At 42.3% G+C, this 19,031-nt stretch overlaps 1 protein-coding gene across 1 annotated transcript in view; it reads right to left on the bottom strand.

Annotated features, from left to right (window-relative positions):
* Nucleotides 1-19,031, bottom strand: part of plxna3 (plexin A3) — a 451,726-nt gene that overhangs the window by 172,761 nt on the left and 259,934 nt on the right. The window contains exons 7-8 of the mRNA XM_060932405.1: nucleotides 11,004-11,160; nucleotides 7,162-7,261 (exon numbers count right to left, since the gene is read on the bottom strand). Of these exons, the coding sequence (XP_060788388.1) occupies nucleotides 7,162-7,261; nucleotides 11,004-11,160 (257 nt within the window). The remainder of the gene's footprint in view (nucleotides 1-7,161; nucleotides 7,262-11,003; nucleotides 11,161-19,031) is intronic.

The following is a 19,031-nucleotide window of genomic DNA, read 5'->3' as shown; positions in this document are numbered from 1 at the left end:
TGCGGATCTCATCAAAGAGCCATAAATCCCATCTCTACTAGCGCGCCCTGCCCGCGCTGGTTCTTTGGGGGGAGGGCAGAGGACTCTGGCTGTGCGGGGCGTGGCATTACAGTCTAGCTGCTATCGGTTTTCTAAGCAAAGTCCCTGTTCCAAGTTCCTGGCAGTTTCAAAAGCTTTTGAAAAACCTACATCATGTCACAGAGCGTTAATCTCGCGATAAAAAAATTAGCGCCGTTAAAATTGAGTCAAGTTAACACGTTTATAACGCGACATTTTTGACAGCACTAATATATATATATATATATATATATATATATATATATATATATATATATATTCTATCCACATTCACTGGATATGAGCAATCATGCGTTCTGATTGGCTACTCTACTACTAGGATATCAGCTCACATCCTTGACTTGCAAGTGACATCAAACCAAAATAGAAACCCGGATGTCGGCCATGTTGGTGGATATACAAATGTGGGGTCAAGCGACATTCCATACAAAAACAGTTACGCGTGCGCAACTCTCTTTGTTTTTCCACTGCTTTAAGCGTTCTTTTAGCTCTGCCATATCTTTGTGCTGTATATGGTTGTGGTCACAACAGTACTCGTGACCGTGGCATGTTCCGATTTTTTAGAATTTCATCCGTGATTCGGAAAGAGAGCGAGGAAACTCTGAGGCTTAGTACGGAGAGGAGACCAGCATGGCTGAACAACGTTGACAGGGCTGATCTAACAGAGGTTAAAACCAAGACAGCTCGTGTTTGCAGTGATCATTTTATCTCAGGTGAGACTCAAAAGCTTTCTCGATAATATCATGGAAGAATTTTATTTTGTGTTGCTAGAATTTTGCTCTAAAATGAGCGTTTTCTTATCGTGGTTCACTCGGTCGTTATCATTTTAACACGCGTATTACCGTTTCGCTTTTAGGAGTGCCAACAAAATTATACAATAGAAACAATCCAGACTGGGCACCCACTCAGAAAATGGGCTATGTTTCAGCCAAGGTCGGACTTGATTCTTTGGCAGCTGAACCAGATACAGTAGAACGTGATATCTGGGTACTCGATGGTCGTTAGAAGCGTCTTATCTTCAGAAAAGTCTGACTTTTTTAAATAATACGGGTCAAGACTACACATATCTATCTTCTCTTTGTATCGAATCTTCATTCGACCGTTCAAATCGTGGTAATCCTGAGAAAATTCATCATTGTTTATAGACACGCTTTCAGCGGCTGCCGTCCTAGTTGCTTTGTATATCCACCATCATGGCGAACGCTCATGACGTAGCACATTTTGATCACGTGGTTGCAAGTCATCTATACCGTAAGGAAAGAAAAACAAAATGGCGGCTCGTGTTGCTGAACCAACCGAGGACTAAATAAAAACTCTACTCAAAAACAAAACCTCCAAAAAATACAAAAAAAAAGCAACAAAATATGGAATTAAAGTATTTGATGGTAAGAACGTATCTTTTTCAAGAATTATTATTATTATTATTACAACCCCGATTCCAAAAAAGTTGGGACAAAGTACAAATTGTAAATAAAAACGGAATGCAATGATGTGGAAGTTTCAAAATTCCAAATTTTATTCAGAATAGAACATAGATGACATATCAAATGTTTACACTGAGAAAATGTATCATTTAAAGAGAAAAATTAGGTCATTTTAAATTTCATGACAACAACACATCTCAAAAAAGTTGGGACAAGGCCATGTTTACCACTGTGAGACATCCCCTTTTCTCTTTACAACAGTCTGTAAACGTCTGGGGACTGAGGAGACAAGTTGCTCAAGTTTAGGGATAGGAATGTTAACCCATTCTTGTCTAATGTAGGATTCTAGTTGCTCAACCGTTTTAGGTCTTTTTTGTCGTATCTTCCGTTTTATGATGTGCCAAATGTTTTCTATGGGTGAAAGATCTGGACTGCAGCCTGGCCAGTTCAGTACCCGGACCCTTCTTCTACGCAGCCATGATGCTGTAATTGATGCAGTATGTGGTTTGGCATTGTCATGTTGGAAAATGCAAGGTCTTCCCTGAAAGAGACGTCGTCTGGACGGGAGCATATGTTGCTCTAGAACCTGGATATACCTTTCAGCATTGATGGTGTCTTTCCAGATGTGTAAGCTGCCCATGTCACACGCACTAATGCAACCCCATACCATCAGAGATGCAGGCTTCTGAACTGAGCGCTGATAACAACTTGGGTCATCCTTCTCCTCTTTAGTCCGAATGACACGGCGTCCCTGATTTCCATAAAGAACTTCAAATTTTGATTCGTCTGACCACAGAACAGTTTTCCACTTTGCCACAGTCCATTTTAAATGAGCCTTGGCCCAGAGAAGACGTCTGTGCTTCTGGGTCATGTTTAGATACGGCTTCTTCTTTGAACTATAGAGTTTTAGCTGGCAACGGCGGATGGCACGGTGAATTGTGTTCACAGATAATGTTCTCTGGAAATATTCCTGAGCCCATTTTGTGATTTCCAATACAGAAGCATGCCTGTATGTGATGCAGTGCCATCTAAGGGCCCAAAGATCATGGGCACCCAGTATGGTTTTCCGGCCTTGACCCTTACGCACAGAGATTCTTCCAGATTCTCTGAATCTTTTGATGATATTATGCACTGTAGATGATGATATGTTCAAACTCTTTGCAATTTTACACTGTCGAACTCCTTTCTGATATTGCTCCACTATTTGTCGGCGCAGAATTAGGGGGATTGGTGATGCTCTTCCCATCTTTATGTCTATGTCTATGTTCTATTGTGAATACAATATCAGTTTTTGAGATTTATAAATTATTGCATTCCGTTTTTATTTACAATTTGTACTTTGTCCCAACTTTTTTGGAATCGGGGTTGTATTATTATTGCATTTTTCACAAGTTGCTACTGTCATTTCGCCAGTTTGTTTAAATTCTAAGCAGAAATTATTTTGTCGGCTGTTTTGTATGAAGTTTTTATTCATCGAATTTGCCAAAAATAAAAATAAAAATGCTCTGTTTCTGAAAATCCAGTCAATGTGGGTATAACAAAACAGTTATTCTACGAAATCGAGTCATACATGAGCTGATAGTGCCTCGTCAGCTATCAGCTCATGTACGGCTCGATTTTGTGGAATGACTGTTAAATATTAACAAGATCTTCAGTTTAATATTAGATGAGCTGATTAGCTATGAATTTGACATGAGTACTAAAAAAAAAAAATCAGCTGTGTACAGGATGTGACTCTATACATAATGACGAACGGATTTATTTTCCACAGCAAAATTAAGAGGGTCGACTCGAATAGACAGATTAATCATCAGTGAGTGCGTGAGTAAGTAAACCAACTTGTGCATCTCTGGCACTAAGCACCAAGTCAGTGAGTTCAAGTTTGCCACTATTTAAGCACCCAGGCAATCCACAGCCAACATTTTAAGTATCGCAACATCTTTTGATTGTGTTCATATACAGTATTTTTAAACTGAACGTTGACTCTTCTTTTCTGGGCCTTGAGGCATTTCAACTCCCGAGAGCTAGAATGGGGAAAAAATATGAAAGACTGAAAAGAAACTCATTCGAATGTCGAAGTTTCAGTGCACAGCAATTAGTCCAAACAATAATAACCTGAAGTTTTTCTCGTCTGTTGAAATGCTGTACTTATGAAGTGAAATGAACTCTCCTGCTATTTCAGATGCAGAGAACGAAAATGAACTCGGATGATCAACCCCGGGAAGAATACTGCAGGAAGCCGTAAATATATTTCAACACAACAACATGGAAAGGTTGTTATTATTATTATTCCATCCATCTCATCCATTATCTCTAGCCGCTTATCCTGTTCTACAGGGTTGCGGGCAAGCTGGAACCTATCCCAGCTGACTATGGGCGAGAGGCGGGATACACTCTGGACAAGTTGCCAGGTCATCGCAGGGCTGACACATATGCCTCTTTTCCACCAAATCAGTTCCAGGGCTGGTTCGGGGCCAGTGCTGGTGCTGGTTCACAACTCGTTCAACTTGCGAGCCAGCTGAGAACCAGTTTGCTTTTCCATAGCTCGCGGTGCTAAGGGAAGCCACGTCATTACGTCACTGTATACGTCAGTTACGTCGCTACGTTTGCATAAACCTTGGCGCGAATATCGAAGCAAAAACAACACGGAAGAAGCAGCAGCAGCAACAACAACAACAACAATAATAATAATGGATGACTTCGCATTTGTACAGCTGCTGCTTCTCGTCGCTTAAAAATGGCGATCTTTCGCGGTCTTGTTATTGTCGTTGGTCTTCACAACTCCGCCCCCCCGCTGACGTAAGCGGTTCTTTCCTCTGGCCCAGCAGAGAGTTAGTGCTAGCCTGGAACCGGTTTTTCTGGCCCCAGAGCGAGTTCTTTGTCAGTGGAAACAGAAAACCCGGTTCCAAACTAAGCACTGGCCCCGAACCAGCCCTGGAACTGCTTTGGTGGAAAAGGGGCAACAGAGACACACAACCATTCACACTCACATTCACACCTACGGTCAATTTAGAGTCACCAGTTAACCTAACCTGCATGTCTTTGGACTGTGGGGGAAACCGGAGCACCCGGAGGAAACCCACGCGGACACGGGGAGAACATGCAAACTCCACACAGAAAGGCCCTCGCTGGCCGCTGGACTCAAACCCAGACCTTCTTGCTGTGAGGCGACAGCGCTAACCACTACACCACCGTGCCGCCCCATTATTATTATTGATATTGATATTATTTGATATTGTTATTATTATTGATAGTGTTAGTATTACTATTTTTTGGTATTATCATTATTATCATCAGTATTATTATTTTTTTGTATTACTTTATTATTGATTATATTTTGGGCATTTACTTAGTATGGTAACCATGGCTGTTTGTTATAAGTCTCTGGGACCACAATGGAAACAAGTGTTCACACTTTTTGGTGTAATCCTGGTTTTTATGCCGTGTTCATACTGTATTTTGTATGTACTGCATTTTAATCAAATCAAAATCAAAAAGTGCTGCCGAAGATTTCTTCCTGGAAAGCTCATACACTCGTGGCCACTTTATTAGGACCACCCATCCATCCATCCATCCATCCATCCATCCATCCATCTGCTGTTTGATGCAATTCTCTAATCGGCCGATCCCTTGACAGCAGCACAACGCATCGAATCACGCTGATACGCCGTTCCCTCTCAGTGAAAACCGTATATTTTCCATTATTATGCTGTAATGGTGCCGTGTGGGAATGGGAGAAAAACGGCAAAGTCGAAACGTTAATCGAGCCTTTATTGTGAATTATACATCATAATCCGGTCTCGCATGGTTCATACTTCATAGCATTCCGTTACATACAGTCAGGTGAGAATACACCATGTACACCCATCCACTTGCAGTTTGATGCAGTTCTCTAATCAGCCGATCTCTCAACAGCAGCACAATGCATCAAATCACGCCGATACAAATCAGGAGCTTCAGTTAATGTTCACAACGTTCAAACATCAGAATGGGAAAAATTATGATCTCACAGTGAAGTGTGACTTTCTTTCACTGTGGCATGAGTGTTGGTTTGAGCCGGATGGACTTGTTTGAGTATTTCAGAAACTGTGATCTCCTGGGGTTTTCACACACAACAGTGTCTAGAGTTTACACAGACAGAATGGTGCGAAAAACAAAAAACACCGAGTGAGTGATAAGAGAGGTCAGAGGAAAATGGCCAGAATGGTTCGAGCTTTTTTGCCAGGAAGGATATAGTAACTCATAGCAACTCTTTACAACCGTGGTGAGCAGAAAAGCATCTCAGTACGCAACAGCAGAAGACCACATTGGGTTTCATTCCTACAGCCAAGAACAGGAGTCATAGAATCAAAAACAAGTTCCAATTAAAGTGGCCTGTGATTGTATTGTGTAACTTTGCCTTCACATTAGCAAGTGACATATACAAAGGTAGTAGCCAAAATATACAGCCAACGAGATCGTCAATAACGGCGTAGCTCGCTCCGGCCCCGTCTAGTCCAGAAGGAACGATCTAAAGTGGGCCACCTTGCGCAATAAATGTTGCAAGGTATATACACTATATACAAGCTATATATAGAAGCTATATCCACCCTAGGAATACCGACCTATTTGCCAGAAAGAATCCAAAACGGTGAGGAATTGACCGAGAAGAAGCGATTTTTGTTGAACTGCTCATTAAGGCTTAATTAGTCCATAACTTCATTAATAATTGTAATGAAGCAAATCTGGGTAGAAGTTATATGCGCCCTAGGTACCCCTACCTTCATGCCAGAAAGAATCAAAATCGGTGAAGAATTGTGGGAGAAGAAGCGATTTGTGTGGAAACTAATCGTTAGGGATTGATTAATTAGTCCGTATCTTCATTATTAACTGCAATTATGCAAATTTGTGTTTAAGCTATATACACCCCAGGCAGACCTACCTTCCTGCCAAAAAGAATAAAAATCGGTGAAGAATTGAGACAGAAGAAGCGATTTTCGTGAAATGTGGACGACGGATAATGGACGGACGACACACGATGGCATAAGTTCATCGCCCGTCGGCCAGGTGAGCTAATAACCAACTACCGTATATGTGCGTGTAAATTTATAGCCATTATTTTTGTTTTTGTTTTATGTCTTAGGCTTCATTCTGTCTTCTTCTAGTTAGCAAAACAAGCTAACTAGCTAGTACTAGCTACAGCTCACCAGAGGCAGCAATGATCTGCTATTTCTTTTCATGCTTCTTTATAATGTCATAATATACATTTATATGACGGGGGAAGATGAAACTATGGTTATAAGATTTTCTTTCATAAATGAGAACTAACTGCAAACAGAAGCTAAAGCTGTGAGCAGGAAACTGAAAAAAACGTCAATCATGAGGAATCGTTCCGAGATTTGGATTGGGTTTATCGCTAATTTGGTGAAATGAAAAAAACAACAACAAAAAAATTATTTAAATGTCAACTGCTGAAAAAGCTATCACGTGTAGCTAAAATTGTGGCTCTGTGTCGCACAAACACGTCCAAAATATACGTACGATTTCCTCAAACAGTGACTGTCACGCTTTGATCAAGTTGTTGCTACATCCGGTTTACGGTACGTAGCCTGAACAAAGTGTAGTTTTCATAACGACATACAGCAGAACAACTGAAGATCCGTTCCGCCGGAATACTCACGATTGCAGGACGCTGCAGTTATAGAAGACGAAATCCGTCGTGATGAATTTGAGCCCGGTCTCTTTCGACTTGAGCGAGAGCCTGACCACTCGTTTATCACCTGTATGGAAAGCAAGGAGAAGAAGAAAGCAGAGAGGTCAGAGTGATCAATTAGGACAGGAAATTACCAGTTACGCTACGGCTTTGAGCAGCAGCACATGGTAATTATCCTCCTACCTGCTTGTACATTTAAAGCATCTCTAATACTTTTGATTGCGGACGCATTTATCCACTTCCCCCCTCGGTGTGGCAAATGCACGTCCATTTCTGAACACAGCGGCCCTTTGCTTTCCGCTAATGACTACGTTTTTGGTCTTCCAATTATACCTGTGTGCTTCACATCACCATAATTGGCATAATATTTCCATTTGGACATGCCATGATTGTCTTTAATGGAAATATTAGGTTTAGGTAAATGACTAAAGGTCAGCAGTAGTACATTTGTCTATTTTTGGGGTTTCTCAAAGTACCTTTAAATGAAATGTCAGGGGGAAAAAAACTGTTTGGATAGACTTTTATTACAAAGAAGCAAGCAAAAAAGCGTGCATATTTCGTCTGTCAACTTCAGCCGTAATAAAATAAAACAGTGTTCTCTGATGTTCTTTTTTTTTTTTTCGCCCTTTGTGTACTTATATCTTATAAGCGATGTTAGCGGTGTGTAAATTAACGCCTGTGCTGTGTGTTTGGAGATGTGTGGTGCAACTACACGGTAGATGTGAGAGTAATTTAACCCTATAAGTGACTCTGTTCTCCAAGAAAAAAAACGCTAATGAGGCCCGTCTGTAAATATCTCACAAACTTTCTCATCGATGACTGGATCTGTGCGTTGAGGCTCGTTTTAGTTTCTCTGCTTCGACTACGTTACCGATTGTGAAATTACGCACAAAGGCCTCATTGACTTTTCCGTTCACAAGTCACTAAAGGTTGAAGCAGAAGGTTATAAAAGGTTACTACAGATTTACACATGGTCTCATTAAAGCACCTTTCCAAAAAGTTGACTTTTAACTATTCCAGTAAAGATAATTATTATCCGTACAGGACACTTTTTCCATGGAATAAAAACGTGTTCTATTCCCTTCTAGCGGGTTCCATTCATTTGGTTTGATAGCATGCAATATTGTTAGCGGCACGGTGGTGTAGTGGTTAGCACGGTCGCGTCATGGCAAGAAGGTTCCGGGTTCGAACCCAGCGGCCTGCGAGGGCCTTTCTGTGTGGAGTTTGCATGTTCTCCCCGTGTCTGCGTGGGTTTCCTCCGGGTGCTCTGGTTTCCCCTCACAGTCCAAAGACATGCGGTTAGGTTAACATGGGGTGGCCTTGGGCTGAGGTGCCCTTGAGCAAGGTACCTGACCCCTGACTGCTCCCCGGGCGCTCTGGCATGGCTGCCCACTGCTCTGGGTGCGTGTGCGTGTGTTCACTGCTTCAGATGGGTTAAATGCAGAGGATGAATTTCACTGTGCTTGAAGTGTGCATGTGACAAATAAAGGTTTCTTCTTTCTTCATATCACTTATCCTACAGGTATTACATCACTCTACCCAATGGAGAATGAGTGTTGAATATGGTTTACGATATTGCATGGTTGTCAAGATGTAAAACTTCCATGCTAGTGAGCGACAGTGACAATTTGTAAACAAACATGGCCGCCAGGTTTGCTTCATTAAATACGGAAGATTTTGAGAGAATTTTGGCTGCCGGGTCGCTCCGTTGTGTGTAGCTGTTGATGTTGATTTTAAAAGTAACTCAATAAATTGCACAGGGAAATGAATACTTAAGTCTGAGTGAAAAATACTGTCGTGAGTGTGTGTAGAAGAACGGTCTGGAGACAGAAATCTTACTTTCTCAGTGGTTGGCCTGTGCTAGTAGCCCTTGGTAGCACTGGCTTGACTACACTAGCGCTGGCCTTTGCTAACTCTAGTGATGAACACCGGCCGGAAGGTAACTGGACTGCCGCACTAACAGCACCGAGTTTCGGGTAAGCTAGCGTTGGCCTTCCCTAACACTATTGATGAATGCTACATCAGCTGGAAGGTCACTGGACTGCTGTGCTAACAACACCGAGTCATAGGTAAGCTAGCATTGGCCTTCGCTAACACTATTGATCAACGCTATACCAGCTGGAATGTAACTGGACTGCCGCACTAATAGCGCCAAGTTGCGGGTAAGCTAGCGTTGGCCTTCACTAACAATATTGATGAATGCTATACCGGCCGGAAGGTAACTGGACTGCCGTGCTAACAACACCGAATCGTGGGTAAGCTAGCATTGGCCTTCGCTAACATCACTGATGAATGCTATACCAGCTGGAAGGTAACTGGACTGCCGTGCTAACAGCACCAAGTCATGGGTAAGCTAGCACTGGGCTTTGCTAACACTACTGATGAATGGTATACCGCACTAACAGCGCCAAGTTGCGGATAAGCTAGCGTTGGCCTTCACTAACACTATTGATGAATGCTATACCAGCTGGAGGGTAACTGGACTGCCATGCAAACAGCACTGAGTCACGGGTAAGCTAGCGTTGGCCTTCGCTAACAATATTGATGAATGCTATACCGGCTGGAAGGTAACTGGACTGCCACGCAAACAGCACTGAGTCACGGGTAAGCTAGCGTTGGCCTTCACTAACAATATTGATGAACGCTATACCGGCTGGAAGGTAACTGGACTGCCGCACTAACAGTGCCAAGTTGCGGGTAAGCTAGCGTTGGCCTTCGCTAACACTTCTGATGAATGCTATACTGGCTGAAAGGTAACTGGACTGCCACGCTAACAGCACCGAGTCATGGGTAAACTAGCGTTGGCCTTCGCTAACACTTCTGATGAATTCTATACCGGCCGAAAGGTAACTGGACTGCCGCACTAACAGCGCTGAGTTGCAGGTAAGCTAGCACTGGCCTTCGCTAACACTACTGATGAATGCTATACCAGCCGGAAAGTAAGTGGACTGTTAAGTCTCATTTCATTATCTCCAGCCACTTTATCCTTCTACAGGGTCGCAGGCAAGCTGGAGCCTATCCCAGCTGACTACGGGCGAAAGGCGGGGTACACCCTGGACAAGTCGCCAGGTCATCACAGGGCTGACACATAGACACAGACAACCATTCACACTCACATTCACACCTACGGTCAATTTAGAGTCACCAGTTAACCTAACCTGCATGTCTTTGGACTGTGGGGGAAACCGGAGCACCCGGAGGAAACCCACGCGGACACGGGGAGAACATGCAAACTCCGCACAGAAAGGCCCTCGCTGGCCATGGGGCTCGAACCCGGACCTTCTTGCTGTGAGGCGACAGCGCTAACCACTACACCACCGTGCCGCTGGACTATTTAGTATCCCACTTTAACAGTCTGTTTGTAAGAGGCTGATGCAATCTAAGACTAATAATATTAAAAAAAGGTAAATGTTTACTCATTTATGTTGTGTGCTTTTCTGTATTTAAAATGTATGGAAGGAGTCTCGAGAATCAGTGCTTTGGAACAGTCAATAGGTTTTCCCTCACAGGAAAGTCTTCAGGACAGAGAAGTTTGCATTTTGAGTTTTTTTTGTTTTGTTTTTTTCTGTAAAACTTTTTTAATTAACTTCAAGGTTGTGACAATTTTCCTTTGTGCGATTTACGGTATGTGATAAAAAGGTCTGGAAGAACACAGCTGCTACGATGTCTAATTCCTATTCAAATGTATTCAGATACTAAATATTTTAACTCGTTGAAAAACTGAAAGGGCAATTTGATAGCCCTAGTGTATGGTTTCCTCAGTGATGATGCTGCATGTTGAACATCATCTTGGTGTTCCTGGGTCTCACCGTATCCGTGTGTGAGCGTCGGGACATCTCGCAGTGACGGAGACATGCACAGGATCTGTCCTTTAGGCAGCACCTCTCCAGGGCTCTCGCTCAGGTCCTCAAACACACATGTCACACCTGCCGAGAGGTTCGGCACATGCGCCACCTTCACACTTAGCTGGAGCGTAGCATACACACACACACACAGAGAGAGAGAGATTCACATGAGACATAATAATGAAAGCACAGTTTGATTCACAGTAAGTAAAATCACTGCTGAATCTCGACAGAACCACTTTCCATCAAAGTTTTATATTGCAGCTTTGGCAATCGTTTCACTTAAACAGGCAATATTAAAGTCATATCTATGCAGGTGTTTGCTCCGACTAATAACTTGCACAGTCACAGCCTACAACTCTGATTCATCGGGCAAAAAAAAAAAACCCAAACCCCCCCACATGCCTGCTTTGTGTTCATTGCTGATGTGTGACGTTATGCTGTGTGTTAAATGATCTACCCAAGGTCAACACTGACACACTACAGGCACGAAATTCATTTATACCATTCTGCTGTTGAATGCTGGATTCTGATTGGTGGGCAGGATGTTGATTAATTTTCTATTACAGCAGCTCTGGCTGTACTTCAGATGTATATTAACCAGACACGCTGCATAAAAACTGATTTTTTTAAAAAAAAGTGTAGTTGTTGATTATTCAGGCCAAAGGGTCGCCGGTTCAATTCCCAGGATTGGCAGGAAAAATGTGAAGGGCGTTGAGTGAATAAACAGCACTCTCCCTTCCCTCTATATCATGGCCGAAGTGCCCTTGAGCAAGGCACCGAACCCCCAACTGCTCCTCGGGCGCTGTAGCATAACTGCCTCAAAAAAAAAAGTCAGTCCTTCCCACGCCTTACAGTACCTGGTATTCCTAGGCAGTCTTCCACTCAAGTACTAACCAGGCCCAACCTGTATGTGGCGCATCGGGCGGAGCCTATCTCCGTTTCCATAGCCCTCGGCCTCTCGCCTATTACATAGCTAGGGTTACAGTGGGGGGCTAGTCCTCTGGTAACCACGAGAGTTCAACTCCCCATGCACATCTGTATTGCAGCATGCCTTGCCAGATGGCGGTAGGTACCATTTTTATGATGATCTTTGGTATGACTCGACCGTGAATAGAACTCACGATCTCCCGATCGATAGGCGGACACGCTACCACTAGGCCACTAGTCGGTCAGCATAACTGCCTACTGCTCGGGTATGTGTGTGTGTGTGTGTGTTCATTGCTCACTTTTGTGTTCACGGCTTCAGATGGGTTAATTGCAGATGAGGAATTTCACTGTGCTTGAGTGTACATGTGACAAATAAAGGCTTCTTCTTCTTTTTTTGGAAGGAGTCTCCAGTCTCAGAAGTCTCATTGTTAATTCATTCCTAGATTGACTTTGAGTTATTGTAATGAATATAACTGTCATTACAATATTATTACCTGTATTATTAGCGACGAAAGCGCCATCCTTAAGAGAACGTGGTAATGTACTGACCTGATTTTTGATGGCTTTCGCAACCGGACGACATCCATACAAACGACATACATGTACCACCACAGGAAGCCCGATCGTAAGTGCAAGGCGACGTATCTCATAAACACTTGACCACCAGACAACAAAATTTGTATCTTTATTTACATAAGATAGATGGGTTTTTATCCAGTGCTTATTTTTAATTTGCTTTTTTTTTTAAATAACATGGGATTATTTACAAACACATTTTCTGGAAAATATAGATAACATGTTCGTATAAAACTAGTTAAAACAGTTTTATTAGTCTACTAGCTTATTAGACGATTGGCAGTTTCTGCCATGTAAGGGAGGCAGATGGATGTAAGTGTAGGAAGAGATTTACTGAAGCAAACAGATCCAAAACAGAGGCAAAGGCAGAGGGTCGAAAAACAGACAGTGGTTAAATGAGGCGCAGACAGGATATCAGATGGAATACAATACTCACAGTCCAAAAATACAAACCGGGTCAAAACCAGACAACGATACAAAATACAAGGCTTGGTAACGTCAGAGGTAGAGGACAGAGTGTATACTTTGCAAAGACTGAGTGTCTTTATACAGTATGTACGCTGTGATTGCACTCTAATCAGGAACAGGTGCATGGTAATTAGTCCTAATGGTGCTGTGCTAACACGCCTGGATGTGACAGATGTAACCAGACAACTGTTTGACATACACTACCGTTCAAAAGTTTGGGGTCACTTTGAAGTTTCCTTATTTTTGAAAGAAAAGCACTGTTCTTTTCAATGAAGATCACTTTAAACTAATCAGAAATCCACTCTATACATTGCTAATGTGGTAAATGACTATTCTAGCTGCAAATGTCTGGTTTTTGGTGCAATATCTCCATAGGTGTATAGAGGCCCATTTCCAGCAACTCTCACTCCAGTGTTCTAATGGTACAATGTGTTTGCTCATTGCCTCAGAAGGCTAATGGATGATTAGAAAACCCTTGTACAATCATGTTAGCACAGCTGAAAACAGTTGAGCTCTTTAGAGAAGCTATAAAACTGACCTTCCTTTGAGCAGATTGAGTTTCTGGAGCATCACATTTGTGGGGTCGATTAAATGCTCAAAATGGCCAGAAAAATGTCTTGACTATATTTTCTATTCATTTTACAACTTATGGTGGTAAATAAAAGTGTGACTTTTCATGGAGAACACAAAATTGTCTGGGTGACCCCAAACTTTTGAACGGTAGTGTATCAAGTTTGATATTCGATGGTATGATGTAAAGTGAAAGCGCTGGTTCACTGCTGTCCACCAGGCACCCAGCAGAGTTACACCATAATAAATGTCGTGGTGGTGTTTCTGGCGCATGGCACGCGGTGTCAAAGAAATATGGATTCATAACTGTGATGCGTATCTCATTATTGGTCTCACGATAATGTCACAAGACAATGCAGCGATTTTATTGACATGAAATACACGACACGACACAATCCGATGGTTCATATGCGCTAATATTATTATTCTATTCAGGCTGATTTCGTGCCCTTGTAAATATTTTGTTCCTACGCTCATCAGGAGCTCTGCTTTTCAGCAGTGACCAAATATTTACATTATAACTGATTTGATTAATTAGTATCGCTCCTAAAATATCACCATAAACACTTCCCATTCTTTTTCCAGAGCTCTGCCTTGATTGCCCTCACTCCTGATCAGCGTTTGCACCTACAGTCCGTTCTCACCTCTTTGCTGTTATTTGTCTCAATACAGCTCGTTAAGCAGTGTAAACGCTTTAGGGTTTTTTTTTGTTGTTGTTGTCGTCGTTTTGGTTTTTTTTGCATCCGCTGTAATTATTATGTTTTTTCTTAATGACCTTGTTTATTCTAAACTGCAGTCTTCTTTAATTGTCTTTTCTGGTTAGCCAGAAGCACAGCAGCTCTTGTATAATGAACACTCCATGCAATCTAAGACTAATAATAGTGATAAAAGTAAACATATACTGGTTTATGTTGTGTGGTTTTCTGTATTTTACATTTATAGAAGGAGTTTCAGGGGTCAGTGATTTGGAACAGTAGATTTTCCATCACAGGAAAGTCTTCAGGACAGAGAAGTTTGCTTTTTAAGTTTTTTTTTTCTGTAAAATAATGTGGTTTTTTTGACGAACTTCAATACAGAAGGAAAAAAGTGAGGCTGGTGACGGAATGATGATTGACTGCTGCTATAACGCAAGTCTCATCTCATCTCATCATCTCATTATCTCTAGCCGCTTTATCCTTCTACAGGGTCGCAGGCAAGCTGGAGCCTATCCCAGCTGACTACGGGCGAAAGGCGGGGTACACCCTGGACAAGTCGCCAGGTCATCACAGGGCTGACACATAGACACAGACAATCATTCACACTCACATTCACACCTACGGTCAATTTAGAGTCACCAGTTAACCTAACCTGCATGTCTTTGGACTGTGGGGGAAACCGGAGCACCCGGAGGAAACCCACGCGGACACGGGGAGAACATGCAAACTCCGCACAGAAAGGCCCTCGCCGGCCACGGGGCGCGAACCCAGGACCTTCTTGCTGTGAGGCGACAGCGCTAACCACTACACCACCGTGCCGCCTCCGATACAAAATAAAATGCAAAATAATAATGAATAGGATAATTAACAGTGATTCCACTCAATCTCGTCGTACATGAGCTGACAGCTGACGAGACGCGTAGCACCGAGTGAGCTATAAATCATGTATGACGAGATTGAGTGGAATAACTGTTTTATTCTCTCCCCATTCACTGGATTTTGAGAAAAGGAGCATTTTTATTTTTAGCAAATTCGATAAACAAAAACTTTACACAAAACATCCGACAAAATCATTTCTGCTTAGAATGTAAACAAACCAATGGAAATGACAGGAGCGATTTGTGAAAAATGCGAAAATAATAATTCTTGAAAAATAAAAAAAAGATACATTCTGTCCATGAAATACTTTTATTCCATATTTTGTTGCTTTTTTTTGGGGGGGGGGGTTGTTTTCGGGGAGAGTTTTTATTTCGTCCTCGGTTGGTTCAGCAACACGTTCCGCCATTTTGTTTTTCTCTACTCGTGGTATATGAGCTGATAGCCTAGTAGTAGAGTAGCCAATCAGAGCGCACGATTGCTCATATCCAGTGAATGAGGATAGAATAATTACAATTGTTTACAATATGAGACACTATCAAACGATTATAATATACAATAGTGACTCTATTAAAGGAGAACTGAAGGCAAATTTTTATTATCAAAATTCTATTTATCTCGTTTTATTAAATATAGGAATGCATTCGTAAACAAGATTCGTTGAGACCCGCGCGAGACACCGTAGGACGGAAGTAAAACGTACAGCGGAAATCAAAGTGACCAACATCTGCCAATGTCGTCAAAAGACGCACGCGTCCTCTTTCGAATGCTGATGTGATCAAGCCGGAAGTTTTGTTTGTTTTGATAGAGATCAGGAAAGTTTGAAAAAAGTAGGCAGTAATTGTCGTTTAAACTCGTTTTTGAGCAATACTTCGTTTGGAAAACAGTTTTCAAAATGGCGGCGCTGACACCTGGCTGACACTTGACGTTTCGAAGTCTCGCACAAGTCTCGTGAAGATCGCGCGGATAAGCGACGCCTGCCGTGGACCAAACGAACTAAATTCAACACGGCTAAAAACCGAACAGGCCGATAAGTACAATTTTTAATTGCGATTAGTTGCTAATACGAGTCACGATATAAGTTTACTAAAACCGAAAACGAACTTGAATAACACGTTAATTAAGAAATAAAACAAGTTTAAAAATGACTTCAGTTCTCCTTTAAAATATATGCACGAGTAGGTATAGGGAACTAATTTTTTTTTTTAATTTATTATTTTATATCATTTAGACGTCTCTTGAATGTTTTAATTGAGTGAGTTCTGTATGTCTCGGGGGATAGAGTTCCACAGCTCTATACTTGTGTATTTAAATGTGCGCTTTAAATAATTTGTTTTGGGATTCGGGGGAATAAAGTTGTCTTTCTGTCTTGTGGAACTGTGGAAATCAGAATCTGGCTTTGCTTTGGGAATGTTATTCAGAAGCCGTCAATCCAAAACTAAATCTAATTAGCTGTCCTCTCATCGGGTGTGGCACCTTTGCCTGTGCATCTGCTGACCTTTCCGTGTATTCTTCTGCAAACACGTTTTTTTTCCCCCACCCTTTGCCTCTGCTGTATGCTAACTGCTCGTATGGACTGTTGAGCAGCTGGCGTCCGAAGCATATTTGCCTTGGCTTTGGGCTTGAGGAATTTGGCTTGGTCTACCATGTGACTTTGAAGTGACTTTGTACTTGACTAATGGATCATTGATTAAGAATTATTCAGTGCAAAATGCAATTGTCAGTATTACTCTGTTGGCGGAAATACTGGAACGCTCTGCTTTCTGGAACTGAAAGGCACGGACCGTATGGACGTCATGTGTGGAAAACTATACTGCGGACTACTTAACTACTCTACATGCTGTGCGTACGGTACATGCTATATAGTCAAAAGTATGTGGACACCTGACCATCACATCCCGTATGTGGTTCTTCTCCAAACTGTTGTCACAAAGTTGGACTCACACAATTGTATAGAATGTCTTTGTATGCTGAAGCTTTACAATTTACATTACATTACATCAAGTTTCCGTCACTGAAGAGTTATAACATCAACGAAACGGACTTCATGTTAAAACTGTTGAATTAATCACGTTGTCTGTTATCACCCAAATGAGGATGGGTTCCCTTTTGAGTCTGGTTCCTCTTGAGGTTTCTTCCTCATTTCATCTGAGGGAGATTTTCCTTGCCACCACTATTCATAGATTTTAGGGATAAAATTAGCACACGTTTCAAGTCGTTAAAATTCCGTAAAGCTGATTTGCGACAATGTCTATTGTTAAAAGCGCTATAAAAATAAACTTGACTTGAGCCATTCCTGCTGGTCCAGGGAATCGAACTGGCAACCGTTTGGTCCCAAAGCTGCTTCTTTAAACCTTTAAGCCATGGCTTCCCCCTTCACCGGAACTAACCCAAACCTGTTGTAGCATGACAATGGCAACATCTGGCACAGAAGAACTTTACTGACTTGCACAGAGCCCAGACCTCCCAATGAACACCTTTGGGATGAACCAGAACACCAACTGTACCCCAGGCCCCAGTGTCCAGCATCACTAATGCTCTTCATAAATCCCCACAGCCACGCCCCAAAATCTAGTGGAAAGCCGTCACTCAAGAATGGAGGTTATAATCACAACAAAATGGGGTTGAACTCAATACCAATGGCCATGATTTCGGAATGGGATGTTCGGTAACTCAGGCCTAGATATTAAGCATTTACCGGTACCACTGGTGGCCCATTGGGCCAGTGGAACTGAAAAGTTACCCGAACGCGCACGGTACCTGCATTCGGGCCACCACATTTCATACAGTTCATAATACACTATGATCATTGATTTTTGGCTAGAAAAGTAGACTTTAGGGGTATATGTTGATGCTGAGCACAGTGAGGCTGAAAATTTTTGCAGAATATCCCCAAGCTACATCATTGTAGGAGGCAATAATCTCCTCATCTCCATACAAAGTAGGGTCACATTTTCATGACCCCCGCACCCCCCCATCAAGTAGTGTCAATTTTTCATGACTTTATGGGGGGATAAAGTGATGTCACTTTTTCATGACCCCCCCTCATAAATAATGACCGCCCCCTAAAATTAAAAAGATCCTTCTCAAGATTATCACAACTTATATTTTGATTTTGTACCTGAAAACAAGACTGACAAAAGACAGTAACTCAGTCCAAATTTAGTCTGGCTAACGCAACTTCAAAGCTCTGCAAGCATTGGTCTGGCATAGATATTAAGCCCAACCGTTTCCCAAAGCGCGTGGTTGACCCGCCTCCCTGAAATGCCTCAGTTTGCTACTGGTTGAAGCCAGAAAAGGCTGTGACGAAGCTTAAACCAATCACATCACTCTTTCCTCTGACGTATGTGACGCGACGGGGCTAACTGGTAGATTAAACTCTTACCGAAGCCGGTCGGGAGCAAGGCGAAAACGTCCTTCCTTTCAATAAATACCTCCAGGGCTGCTCTTTGCTCCGCTTTCAATGAGAACTTCCCGTTGAATGCTTTCAATACAGCATCTACCGCTGTGTCAAAGGCTTGCCGCTGCTCCATGTTCGTAATGTTTCTAGTGAATGAAGCGCTTCCGGCATAGATTCTGTAAACAATCTATGGCTTCCGGTTGCAGTTCTACTACGTCACTGCCTTGAACACGCCTCTACCCAGGGCCGTTGGAGATGCTCAAAGTTGATTGGCTCCCGATTTTTCGGGAGCTTGAAAGAGCTGGAGATAGCTTGCCTTGCCAGACTAAGTTCGCAACAGCCCCCCGTGTTGCGTCACACTTAGGATGGGCAGGCCCAGGCTAGTCCAAATTACCAGCAATGGACTCAAAAACAGTCAAATCAAATTGAAATAAATATATAAAATGTTTTGCTTCTGAAAATGTGCACTGCACTGAA

The sequence above is a fragment of the Neoarius graeffei genome, chromosome 10, assembly GCF_027579695.1.
Source record: "Neoarius graeffei isolate fNeoGra1 chromosome 10, fNeoGra1.pri, whole genome shotgun sequence".
Lineage (NCBI taxonomy): Eukaryota > Metazoa > Chordata > Actinopteri > Siluriformes > Ariidae > Neoarius > Neoarius graeffei.
This window is presented reverse-complemented; position numbering and strand designations above follow the sequence as displayed.